A 13,450-nucleotide genomic window follows, 5' to 3' on the forward strand; every position below is an offset into this window, starting at 1 on the left:
AGACAAGCTCAATAAAGGCTGAGCACCAAGTTGTCGGCCACAAGCACACTGCCACAGGTCAGCCATAACTCAGACTCAGGGAGAAAAGAGCTCTTGGGCCACAGAAAGACACACACCGAGTGGTGATGTGGAACATAATCCTTTAAGGTCAAGGTGGCTTTCCTTCAAGTAAACTTGCCATCCAAGTCATTAATTCTGCAAAGTTTATAATTCTGTGAGTAAATTTCTATTACCTAGGAGAGTCCTATACTTTAATCACACATTTAGGAAAATCTTGAACATCTGTTGGCGACAGCTTACCTGTGCACATCTTCCTAGTTCTTTCCTGTCCAGATACTGAAATATATTGATTGCCAATTCATAAGGCAGTTGGATATCAAAGAAAGGCACATCATTCATTTCATTCTGAGGGAAAAAAAAAGGAAGTAAGTTTACAATTCTTAGATATGGTAATAACTCAAATTTACAGGCCCTTTAAATGACCAGAGATATTCTTAGGTGGTAATAAGATAGATGAGGCTGTTTCCCAGGAGGGAGGCATCCGTACTGTTTCACGAGGCAGTCATGGAACTATTTCAGAACCTGCCAGCCATCCTCCATTCTCTGAGCCCTCTACGCCTCCACTCCTCATATTCACTTAGGAAACCCATGTGACCATTTCCCATGGTGCTTCACAAAGCAGCAGGGGTGCTATCTTCCAGCCTGGTGTATGGCACAGGAATCAGTGCCAAGGTCTGTGGAAAGCCTCCTGACCTCTAAGGAAAGGTGAGCAGCAGGCGGCCAAGAAAGTGAGCCTTGAAATCAGGGAGGCCACCCCTCCTCCCAGGACAACCACCACTCCTCCCAACTAGGAAGGGAGTGAGCACACACAGCTAGAGAAAAGCTGCTTTAGGTCACTAAGGGGTTTTCACTGGGAAAAGAATAGGGCTATAAACACGAGCAAAAAGTAAACAAGCAGACACTGCTCTTGATGGAGGTGAACGCCACCTCTCCTTGGCCACTGGAGAAGTGCAAGGTTTCCTAATGCTCTCAGGGGCTTACACTGGTTAACCTGAGCAGGCCAGTGCAAACAAAGCAGTTCTTCTTCGGTGTCATTTATTAATGCAAAGAAATCAGAGCTCGACTGCCTTTGGATAAGCAATTAGAGATGAGGTAACGGGCTTTATTTGAGAGATAAGGCTGTCATGACGATCCTGGTAGCACAAAGCAATATGAGTGTAAAACAGAAAAAAAGCCAAGCGTACGTATGTACCCCTCTGCCTGTTCCCAATCCACCTGCCAAAGCTCACTTTGGTATGGGCTTCTGCAAAGCTAGGAAAAGCTGCACTCTGTGTCCCAATAGCATTCGCTTAATAAAATCCATTTCTAATAAGCTTTGGCTGACATCAGTGACTTACTGCTTACAAGCGAATTGTTAATTCACTAGTCAAATGCAGAGGTCTTACATATTGCAAGGCTGCTGTCTCAAAGCAAACAAACAAAAAATCACCTCAGTGTTTTTTAAGGGAGTCTAAGCACTGATTTAGACCCTACCAAGACTTAGGGTAAAGATTTTTCTGGAATGAAGTTTCTGTTCATCTAGGAATCTCGGGGCTAAAAGGCAGCGCAGAGCATAAAGAGGAAATGCAGTATTTAACTGCAAAACTAGCGCAAAGGATGAAGGCCAAAAGGGATCTCTGGAGGAAAAAAAGAGTAAGAGTTGACAGCTCTCTGTGGGCAAAGAGAAGGAACAGAATGTTAAATCAAGAGAGGAATTTTGGCCATACAGAAAAAAAAAAAAAAAAGGGAAAACAAATCTGCAAGTGTAATTAGAAGGCTCAGGGGTGCTTGCCTAAAAAAATAATGGAAAGTCATTGGTTTAATGTCAGGCTCCGTCCCCTCCCACAACTAACTGGCTTTACTCATCAAGAAAAGGAGGCATCACTTTCTCTCTCGGCCCAGATACAACTTGAGACTCCTCAAATCAACACTGGAGGGAGTCACTGCTTGCCAAGGAAAGCTACACTCGAGATGAAACTTTCATTTGTAATCATGGTCTTCCTCCTGCTTTCTTTTTTGGATTATTTTGACCTTGTGGAGAGGCCTTCTTTACCTACTTGGTAAAGAAACAAGAGAAAAATGTTCCTTATCCTCCTACAACCCGAACAAAGGCAAGGAAAAGCCTACGTTCATTGAAACTGAAGTCTCATTTAGCCTTTCACTGTTAGAGACTTGCCAGGCATCGCTTTCTTCAATTGGTCCCATTTAAGACTCACTAGGAACTGGTTTCTGGACTTGACACTACTCTGACGAGACAAAGGACACCCTTATCTTTGTTTTTAGCTATTCTGGTACAGAAAAGTCACACCTCTGGTAACAGGAGCCTTCCATCTTTTGCCTACTCTGTTGGCCTAGCCTCCATCCTCATCACGGAAGATAATGCCTGTATCTTGGCATCACCCTAGCCCTGCCACCAGCATCCTTGATCCCAACCAGCATAATCTCTGGAATGCAACCCAGCATGGAGGTTCAGAGCAGAGATTCAAACTGATACATGTGTTCGCTCACCTTACCAACAAGCAACCAGGTTAAGTGCATCTGTGCTTTCTCATCTGTAAAACAGGTAAAAGCACTCTATGAAACAGGTATGCTATTAAGAATAAAAATGAGACCCCATGCTGGTCTCACTGTTAATGCATGCATTATGATGGTTCTTGATCATTTACAAGTTCCGAAGGGCAACCACTGTTTCAAAGCATTGAACTGTAATTTTGTAAATGACGTTACACAGCCAAACTTTAAAAAATCACCGTGCTGTCAGAATTATTATCTAAACTCCAAAAGAAATAAAAGTCCCAGACTTTCATGTAGATGACCTTCCGTGTGGCTAACCACTGGAAAATGGTAGGGAAAAAAAAGAAACCAATACACTAAAGGAAGGTCCACATCTCAAGAAATATGTAGACCCCCCCCAAGGTGAGGAGACCAAATGCTCAAGTTTCATGCTGCACACTTAAAGACTAATTCTGGCATGACATTCTATTAATGGTCCCTATCATCCATACTGCAGTGGGTCACTCAGATCCTGCTTCGGTCCCACTCATTCCCCTAGATGAAAATGTTGCCTGCTGTTGACTGACAGCTGAGTCCCTTCACAGGCACTGGTCAAACAAGCTGCCTCACCCAAGTTGCATCCCCTCCCATCTCCGCTAAGGCAGCCTGTATCCAATGACTAGTCCATGGCTGGGTACAAAGGCCTGGCCCCCTTGCTCAGTTCAGGATCTCTCCGAAAGGAAAATCCACTAAAGCACCTACATGCAAATCTCCATTTCAGAATCTATTTTTTGAAAAGTTCAATCTTTTTTTTTTTTTTTTTTTACCAAAGCGATAGACACGACCCATGATAGTCCTGTGTTCAACATATTCCCAAGGGTTCTTACGCACACCTCCAGAGACATTAATCTAGGTAAGCTACTTCCTCTCCCCTCCTTGAGGAGGATACCAGAATGCAGATAAATGAGTGACATCACTCCACCAGCCAACCAACAAACCAGAGTAAATTCAAGGTTTAGTAACTGATTCATCAACTTCAGTTTGTTATTATTGGAAATATCATTTGGGAAACACCTTACAAGAGACAGAGTTGTGAGCATATCTGGCCCTGTGGTTGAAAACACACCTCTTTTATAAGTGTGCATGATGTGACAAGGATGTGAAGCCACATCCTGGACAACAAAAGCTGTGGTCTAGTAACCATGTAAATCCTACTACTGTTGCGGTGGCAGAATGTCTTAGGCACTCTGATTGGTTACTTCCCACAGTTCATAAATGTAGGTCAAAAACACTACTTGCTACTAGTGTGCAGAGAAATACCTTGTTATCTGAAAGACACTATCAGCCAGAGGTTGGTTAACGGATAAAAAGTGCAGCTAGACAGGAAGTTCTGGTTCTCTGTAGCACTACAGGTTGACTATAATTCACAACAATTTATTGTATATTTTCAAATAGCTAGAAGAGCAGATTTTGAATGTTTACAATGCAAATAATAAATGTTTTAGGTGATGGATATGTTAATTACCCTGATTTGGTCAATATACATTGTATACATGTATCACACTGTGCCCCATAAATATGTACAATTATAATGTGTCAATTAAAAATTAAAAAAATAAAAGATGCTATCAGTCTTCCACCTAGACTACTGCAAAGCACATAGCCATCCAAAAGGTTATGGGCCATATTAACCCAACTCTACACTGAATTAAAAACATGAAAATGGACAACTTGGCATTTCAGAAACAAAGAAAAAGGAAGGAAAAGGAATTAAAGACATTGGAAATATTAAAATAGGGAAATCTGGTCAAACTATACAAGTATCAACATGGCTACAATATCTGGAGAAAATAATTTTGCAGTAGTTGAATAGCTCCTAGCAATTCCTGAGAATGGCCAAATTTATTCTATAGGAGACCAATAAATTCAAAATATTAGTATTCCTTCAATGTTCAGGAAAAGAATCTGATAACATACAACCTTGTTTTTTAATTCTTTGACAATGTCCCAGATATCGACTCTCTACCACTATTGGGGACTTTTGTCCTGTATTACACATCAAAATCACCTGTGGAACTAAAAAAAAAAAAAAATGCCAAGGGCCCTACCCAGACCTACTGCCCCGAATTTCCAGATTTAGGGCTCAAGCACCTCTTTTTCTTTTGAGATGGAGTCTTGCTCTGTCGCCCAGTCTGGAGTGCAGTGGCACGATCCTGGCTCAATGAAACCTCTGCCTCCCAGGTTCAAGTGATTCTCATGCCTCAGCCTCCCAAGTAGCTGAGATTACAGGCACACATCATCACATCTAGCTAATTTTTGTATTTTTTAGTAGAAACAGGGTTTTGTCATGTTGGCCAGGCTGGTCTCGAACTCTCAGCCTCCACCTGCCTTGGCATCCCAGAGTGCTGGGATTACAGGCGTGAATCACCATACCCGGCTTAAGCATCTCTTTCTCAGGTGATCATCATGCACACTAAAAGTTGAGAACACAACCCCACATCATAGGCAGATATAAAAATCTATCCATCCCCTCTCTCCTAGTCAAGGAACACACACACACACACAACACTCACACACACACAAATGGGTCATATTACTTGGTTAATTTAAAGTCAGTGAATACTAGATTTCCCCAAAGTCTACTGGACTTACTCCAAAAACACTGAGAGAAATTGCAAAGAGATCCATCCCCAGGGAGGCTGATTTGTATTCTTATGTGCTAATGTAAGACTAATTCTGTAAATGGATTGGTTTTGTGCCTTACTGTTAGAAATTTAATCTGTCTTCTCTTGTTTAATAGAAGAAGGGATAATTACTAAAAGCCAAAGCAGTAAAAAGTGAAGAAACTGACTTAAGGTTTTTGTTCTCAATGTACATCTCCAGGGCAAAAAGAACATGAAAGATCTCTCTGGGTGGTGGTTTAAGAAACTGAGAAAAGCACCTTGAGTTCAAAGAAGAGATTTGTAATAACATTTTTACTAAATCTATGACTGAAAGGAGACTGTTTTCTACAGGCGTTTATCTCAACTTTCCACATACTGCAAAAGCTGAGCGGAGTAGACCCACACAATCTCAATCAGAAGAAATAGATGAGTTTCAGTTTCACCTGTGTCTTCTTTGAGACGGAAAAAGCTGGTTGGCTGGTGGGGGCGGGGGGGAGGGGAAGGTCTGAAAGGCAGTCAAGATAAACAAGCATCCATTTATAATCCACAATTTGTCTCAAAATATATATTCTTATATACAAAAAGAAAAAAAGTCAGAAATAGACCAGGCACAGTGGCTCACATCTGCAATCCCAATACTGGGCGACTGAGATGGACAGCTCATTAGGGGCCAGGAGTTCAAGACCAGCCCAGGTAACATAGTGAGACATCGTCTCTAGAAAAAAGAAATAAATTAGCCAGGTGTGGTGGCGTGCACCTGTAGTCCCAGCTACTTAGGAGGCTGAGGTGGGAGGATGGCTTGAGTTTGGAAGGTCGAGGCTACCGAGCCATGATCACACCACTGCACTCCAGCCTAGGCAAAAGAGAGAAATCCTGTCTCCAAAAAAAAAAAAAAAAATGTCAGAAATACACCAAAATGTTAACAATGGTAGCCTCTAAGCAATGATATCAGTAAAGATTTTTATTTTGTTCTATTCTTCTTAATTTCCTAAATATTTCTACAGTGAGCACATGATATTTTCACAGATGCAGAAAAGCAACACTTTTTTTTTTTTTTTTTTTTTTTTGAGATGGAGTCTCGCTCTGTCGCCCAGGCTGGAGTGCAGTGGCCGGATCTCAACTCACTGCAAGCTCCGCCTCCCGGGTTTATGCCATTCTCCTGCCTCAGCCTCCCGAGTAGCTGGGACTACAGGCGCCCGCCACCTCGCCCCGCTAGTTTTTTGTTTTGTCTTTTTTTTGTATTTTTCAGTAGAGACGGGGTTTCACCGTGTTAGCCAGGATGGTCTCGATCTCCTGACCTCGTGATCCACCCATCTCAGCCTCCCAAAGTGTTGGGATTACAGGCTTGAACCGCCGCGCCCGGCCCACATTTTTCAAGTAAGATAACTTATGTTCAAAATACTATCTAAATTCAGGGCCACACCAGGTGCTAGGGTGAGCGAGGTGCTGTCAGCAAGTATATAAGAAATAGTCTACACTCAAAGAGCTAAAATCTTTTATAGAGGTAGTCATTGTCATGTAAAATGAAATAAATACAGGAGACTACAACAGGCAATACAGATCGTCCCCTAAGGCACTCCAAAGTTCATTAGTAAGCCAACTCTATAGAAGTTGGAAATCATTTCTCCAAACTATGCTATAAAGAGCGGCTAAGCTCCCAAGCAGTCCACAAAAAAACAATTTATCTCTTAACATTTAACCTAATCCCCGTGCCTAGCTATGAGGAAGAGCAAAAGGGATTCAATAAATAGTTGTTGATCGTATGTGCGGGTGATATAAGTGAACTATAATACTACAGAATCTAGCTCAGTGCCTTGCACACAGTAGATGCACAATAAATGTCCACGGAATTTGATTTATCCTTTTTTTACGAGAATAGGCTTTCCAGCTTCAAGACACATTCTCACTCCCCTGGGGACTCTAGCAAGGGAAGAAGGTAGAAGACGCTAACCTAAAGAAGGGCAAGTGCTGGGGGAAATCCCAGGAGGCTGGCTGTGGTGGTGAAGGAGGGTGGTGTGAAGCAAAATGGGCTGGGCCTCTGCTTTGAGCCCCCTTTTAATCCAAACGGGGATCTGAGCTTTAGGACATGACGAGGAGAGAAGACAGGAAGAGGAGAAGTTTCAGGTCCCAGAGGGGTACCACAGTGGGTGTGGTTTTGTGAAGAGTAAAGATGTTCACATACAGGGGGCTCAAACACTGCAGGCACATTCCCACCATCAGGACTGGCTATAGAATTTGTGGGGCCCGTTGGTAAAAAATGATTAAGATCATTGAAAATGATCAAGGCAACAGAGCATTCAACTAAGTATGGGTCCCAGCCACCACAGAACCTTTGCACTTGCCCGTCTTGGCCTAGAATCCCCTCCCCCAGATCTCTGTATGTTCAGTCCTCACCTCCTGTAGGTTCTCCATGAAACGTGACCTTCCCAGAAAGACCCTGTTGGATGGCACTATTTAAAATTATAGCCCCTCTCCTGGCAGATACACTCTATCCGTCTGCTTATTTTTTCTCCAGAACTTTTATTACTGACAATTATTTGTCCATTGTCTAACTCCCTCTTCCCCAGCATGTAAGTTATACAAGGGCACAGGTTTTTTTCCTTCTTGTTCGATGCTATATTTTCAGTGCCTGCAACAGTGGCTGGTCCTAAGAAGACACTTAATAAATATTTATGGGATTAATGAATGAAACCCAAGCTGCTTCAAGCAGCAGACCCTTCCAACAAAGACCAGATGTAAGTCACAAGTTGTTCTAGTATACACAGGCATCATTTCAAAAGGTTCGTAAGTAGAGGCCTGCTAATTCGTGAATAACATGAAAAAATGAACGGCACTGAGGATAAAAACTTTTTAGTTGGGGGAAAGGGAGAAATTTGGATTGGAGAAATCAGGGAAGAATTAACACAGGAGACAGAACTCAAGCTGAGCTTTAAAAGGTAGGCAAAGAACAGGAAAGAGGAAAGGAAGTTATTCCAGGTAAGTCAATTCATGAGTACACATTTGGTTTGGTTTGCTGTCTCACGGAATGTTAGCCAGAAGAAAAGTGTTCACATTAGGGAGCTTCCTTATTTGTGTTTAACTTAAAAACAGAAGAAGGTTAAGCCATTAAATCTATCTTGTTGGCAACATAGATGCAGGATCTGACAGGTTAAATATTGACATAGTGAGTGCTAAATATTGGCCAGCAGTATTAAAACTTTCAGCAGACTTAAAACTCCGTATCTTAACCTAGAAGAATGCTTTGAATGTTCAAGGGTTCTAACAACAATAGAGCCTTTATAAAGTTGCTGTCAGAAGCAGTGATTTTGCCCACATTATTTCAACTCAACAAATGTAGATAGGGCCCCTACTGTACTAGTACGGCAGGTGGAGGTAGAATAGTAAGGCAACAGATCCTGCCCTCCAGGGATTCACAAGAGGCGGAAGTTAAGGGCTCATCGGTGATAAGTTTCAGCAAAGAGGAAGTAAAATAGCATAGCAAACTCTGAGTACTGATGAAAATGGCACCAGCTTACATTTATTGGGCCCTTACGGTACTCCAGGTTTGGTGCTAAGTTCCATGCCTATTTCATGACCTCTTCACAAGATAGGTACTAAAGGGCACCTTTAAAATTAGAGGTGCCCCAAAGGTTGTAGCTCCTCATAGAGAACCTAGTAGTACCTAATGTGGTGATTCTGAAGGGGTCAGAAGAGACCAGGGACGTGAATTCCAGGAAGACAGGGAAGGCCTTTTCCAACAACATGAAACATTCCGATGTGCCCTCCAGATCCTCCAGCATGCAGGTCCCGTCTATTTTTAGAATACAACAAACCCTTGAATAACACGGGTTTGAACTGCTTGAGTCCACTTGTATGCAGGTGTTTTCCATAAACGTTGCATCGAATGTGCCTGCCTCTCCTTGCACCTCTGCCACCGAGACAGCAAGACCAATTCCTCCATCGCAGCAGCAGCAGCAGCAGCAGCAGCCTACCCAGCGTGAAGGCAATGAGAATGATGGCCTTTGTGATGAGCCACTTCCACTTAATGAATACATACATTTTCTCTTATAATTTTATTAATGACACTTTCTCCTCAAGCTTACTTTATTGTAAGGCTACAGTATGTAACACACATAAAATACAAAATATGCGTTATCTGACTGTTATCTCTAAGGCTTCTGGTCAACAGTAGTTAAGTTCTGGGAGAGTCAAAAGTTACATGCAGATTTTTTACTGCAAGGAGGTCAGTTTCCCTAACCCCCCTGTTGTTCAAAGGTCAACTGTACTTGACTTACTTCTTTACTATTTTTGGCATCAATGCCTATACCTCTAAGGTGTTACAAATGGAAAGCCTTGAGAATCAGGACCTTAAAGCAAAGGAGGCTATACAGTAGAGTATAATGTCTGAAACTTGCCTGATCATGCCAGTCATCCGATTTCAGGACCCCTTCCCTGGTGAGGGAATTAGCAGGTCTGGGGAGGGTCCAGAACTTTATTATAACAAAGCCTGAAGGGATTCTTATGCAAACTCAAGTGCACGTGGTGAAACTTGGAATTGAAAAGACCTGGATCCAAATTCAATCCCCAGAATCTATCAGCTGGGGTAACGCTGGGCAAGTTACAGAGAATCTCTGAGTTTCTTCATTTGTAAAAGAAGAGTTAAAATCTACCTCACAGGATTGTTGCATTCGAATTAGGGCAGAGCACAGGACTAAACACTTGGTAAAAACTCAAATAGGAGCTATTAATGCTATTTGAGTAAACTACACATTACATGAAATAAGCCGTTATTTCTTGAAACAGTTTGCCACTTAAAGAATTATTCTCCCCAGCACTTTGGGAGGCCGAGACGGGCGGATCACGAGGTCAGATCGAGACCATCCTGGCTAACACGGTGAAACCCCATCTCTACTAAAAAATACAAAAAAAAAACTAGCCGGGCGAGGTGGCGGGCGCCTGTAGTCCCAGCTACTCGGGAGGCTGAGGCAGGAGAATGGCGTGAACCCGGGAGGCGGAGCTTGCAGTGAGCCAAGATCACGCCACTGCACTCCAGCCTGGGCGGCAGAGCAAGGCTCTGTCTCAAAAAAAAAAAAAAAAAAAAAAAAAAAAAAGTATTCTCGGCCGGGCGCAGTGGCTCATGCCTGTAATCCCAGCACTTTGGGAAGCCGAGGCAGGCGGATCACGAGGTCAGGTGATCGAGACCATCCTGGCTAACACAGTGAAACCCCGTCTCTACTAAAAATATAAAAAGAAATTAGCCGGGAGTGGTGGCGGGCGCCTGTAGTCCCAGCTACTGGGGAGGCTGAGGCAGGAGAATGGGGTGAACCTGGGAGACGGAGCTTGCAGTAAGCCGATATCGCGCCACTGCACTCCAGCCTGGGCGACAGAGCAAGACTCAGTCTCAAAAAAAAAAAAAAAAAAATTATTATTATTCTCAATTGGGAGGATCACTTGAGCTCAGGAGTTTGAGACCGGACTGGGCAATACAGGGAGACCTTGTCTCTACCAAAAAAATTTTAAAAATTAGCTGAGTGTGGTGGTGCATGCGTGTACTTCTAGCTACGCGGGATGCTGAGGGAAGAGGATGGCTTGAGCCAGGCAATTTGAGGCTGCAGTGGGCCAGGAGTGCAACACTACACTGTAGCCTGGGCAACAGGGCAAGACCCTGTCTCAAAAAAAAAAAAAAACAGAAAAAAAAAAAAAGTGGGTTCCCAACTGGAAAGCTGTAGAAACTTCCTTTGGGCCTAATTTAAATCAAACCATTAGAACCTGGTGCCTTGTCCGCTTAACCTGTGAGCCACGGATGCATTTCAGCTGTTCTTGATTTTCCCAACTTTTTGAAGGTGGTTATTTTTAACGGACAGAGGGTCCCCAGCTTCCTCCAGATTCTCCAAGGGATCCATGCCCCACAAAAAGATAAACTCTATCCTAATTAAAGTGCCCAAGAGATTCTTCCTCCTCTTCCTCCTTTTTTTCTGAGTTAATTTTTTTGCACGGTTGCAAAAATTAAATAGTGCAAACAGTATACAAAGAAAAGGCAAAATTCCTTCCTATCCATTACCTGGGTCCTCCTTTTCAAACGCAACCTTTGTTCAAAGTTTAGGTAGCTTTCAAGAGCAGGTTTCTCAACCCCACACTGACATTTTGGCCTGGATAATTTTTTGTGCGTGCTGTCCTGTTCATTGTAGGATGTTCACGAGCATCTCTGGCCTCTAACCACTAGATGCTCAGTAACATGCACACAAACACACCCCGATGAGGCACCCAAAAATGTCTGCAGACACTGACACATCTGGGGGAACAAAATCGCCCTGGTTGAGAAGCGCTGCTTCCAGAAAGACCCTATGCACGCACAAACATCGGTGTTTGTGCGTCTACTCATTTTCTCGGGCAACTGATGGCACAGAGTTACTCTCCAAATCACTGCAGGGGTTTGTCCTGGGGGCGGGGGCCGGCGCAGGCATCGGGGGGCGGGGTGGGGGAGGCGACGGCCACTCACCAGGTCGCGGATGAGCTGGTCCACCAGCTGCTCCCCGCCCCCGGCACCCTCGCGGGCCAGAGGAGAACGGGAGCGGCTCGCCACGTCCTGCCCCTCGGTCCGAGTCGCCCGCGCTGCCGGGGGCCTCCCCGCGCCCTCCAGGAGACCCTGGGCCAGCGCCGGGTCCCCCGAGGCCTGTTCGCCGCGCCCGGGGACCACCTCCGGCCGCCGAGCCCACCTCTCGGCAGCCTCGGGCCGTCGCCGCTTCCTCGGCGCCTGGGCCTGCGCCAGCTCCTCCTGCCAGCGCCGACGGAACTCATCCAGGCTGCAGTCGTCCATATTCACTGCTCCCGGCACTCCACGTTCTCCTCGGTTCCACCGGGTGCCACGGGGCAGTCCCTTCCAGGGAAGTGTCCGCCGCGGCCGGAAGCCGCTGTTGCCGCAGCTCTAGGGTTCCGGGTGGGCGGCCACGCCCCCGCCACGCCCCCCGCGCTGCCCCTGTGCGCAACTGGTGGTCTGGCTTGTGGTGCCCAGGCGGAGGTCTACGCAGCTGCTCTTCAGCCGGTCAGCTCTCCTGCCTATCAGTTTTGCTAAGCTCTGACTTTGCGCCGAGCATTGTTCCTTCATTCAACAAACATGCATTGAGCGACTACTATATGCCAGGCACCGAGAATTCAGCATTTAAATCTGCAAAACAAAACAAAAAACCCTGACGTCTGGGAGCATGCGTTTAAGTGGGAAGGGAGACTTTAAACAAAGAAATATGAACATTTGAATCAGTGATAGGTATTAGGAAGAAAACAAAATAAGGTAAGGTAAGGGGAGTAAGAATTGATAGTGAAAGTCTCTTTAAGATGTTATTTGAATTAAAATGTAAAAGAGAATCAATGGGTGGATAAAGAAACTGGTATATACATATGGTGGAATACTACTCAGCCATAAAAAGGAATAAATTCACGGCATTCGTAGCAACCTGGATGGGGTTGGATACTATTATTCTAAGCGAAGTAACTCAGGAATGGAAAACTAAACATCATATGTTCTCACTCATAAGTGGGAGCTAAACTACGAGGATGCAAAGGCATAAGAATGACACAGTGGACTTTGGGAACGGGAGACGGGGGAGAAGGGAGAGTGGGAAGGTGGGGAGGGATAAAAGACTATAACTTGGGTTCGGTGTCTACTGCTTGGGTGATGGGTGCACCAAAATCTCACAAATCACCACTAAAGAACTTACTCATGTAACCAAATACCACCTCTTCCCCAAAAAACCTATGAAAAAAATAAAAAATAAAATAAAATAAAATCCGAAAGAGAAACCAGCCAAGGGAAGGTCAGATCTTAGGAGAGAGATTTCCAGAAGGAAATCCAAGGGCTTTAAGATGGGAAAGAAAGTGACATACGATGGCATTCCACTTAAAAATGTTTTCTTTGCACCTGAATTCCCTCAGCCGGAAGTTTCCCCCCCCACCTTGACCTGGTTAACTCCTACACATCTTTCATATCTCAACTCACATTTCACTTAATCTTCCAACCTCCACTCAAGAAACATCAGGTATCCCTGTTATTCATTCTCACAGCATCCTGTACTTCTCATCATAATCCATAACACAATTTGTAATTTTATTTTTATGTGTGTGTATGTGTGTGTGTGTGTGTGTGTATATATATATATATATCCCTTCCCTTCTAGATTGGCAACTCTTAGCTTTGAGGCTGGTGATTAATACATGCTCAATAAATGTTTTGTTTTGTTTTGTTTTTGAGATGGAGTCTCGCTCTGTCGCCCAGGCTGGAG

The 13,450-nt window shown here is 44.1% G+C and overlaps 1 protein-coding gene across 5 annotated transcripts in view; it reads right to left on the reverse strand.

Moving 5' to 3' along the window:
• Positions 1-12,069, reverse strand: part of LOC105495172 (F-box and WD repeat domain containing 8) — a 115,026-nt gene extending 102,957 nt beyond the window's left edge. For 3 of the 5 annotated variants that reach the window (XR_011608789.1, XR_011608788.1, XM_011764445.3), the window contains exons 1-2: positions 11,674-12,069; positions 301-405 (exon numbers count right to left, since the gene is read on the reverse strand). Coding sequence is in view for 3 of the 5 variants with exons in the window: in XM_011764445.3 (XP_011762747.2) it covers positions 301-405; positions 11,674-11,991 (423 nt within the window). In the remaining 2 variants the exon portion in view is untranslated. Of the gene's footprint in view, positions 1-300; positions 406-2,547; positions 2,593-11,673 lie in introns of those variants that run through there. The other 2 variants (XM_071071005.1, XM_011764457.3) reach the window with 2 other exon arrangements.
• Positions 12,070-13,450: the final 1,381 nt, after the last annotated feature.

This window comes from Macaca nemestrina, chromosome 10 (assembly GCF_043159975.1).
Source record: "Macaca nemestrina isolate mMacNem1 chromosome 10, mMacNem.hap1, whole genome shotgun sequence".
NCBI lineage: Eukaryota > Metazoa > Chordata > Mammalia > Primates > Cercopithecidae > Macaca > Macaca nemestrina.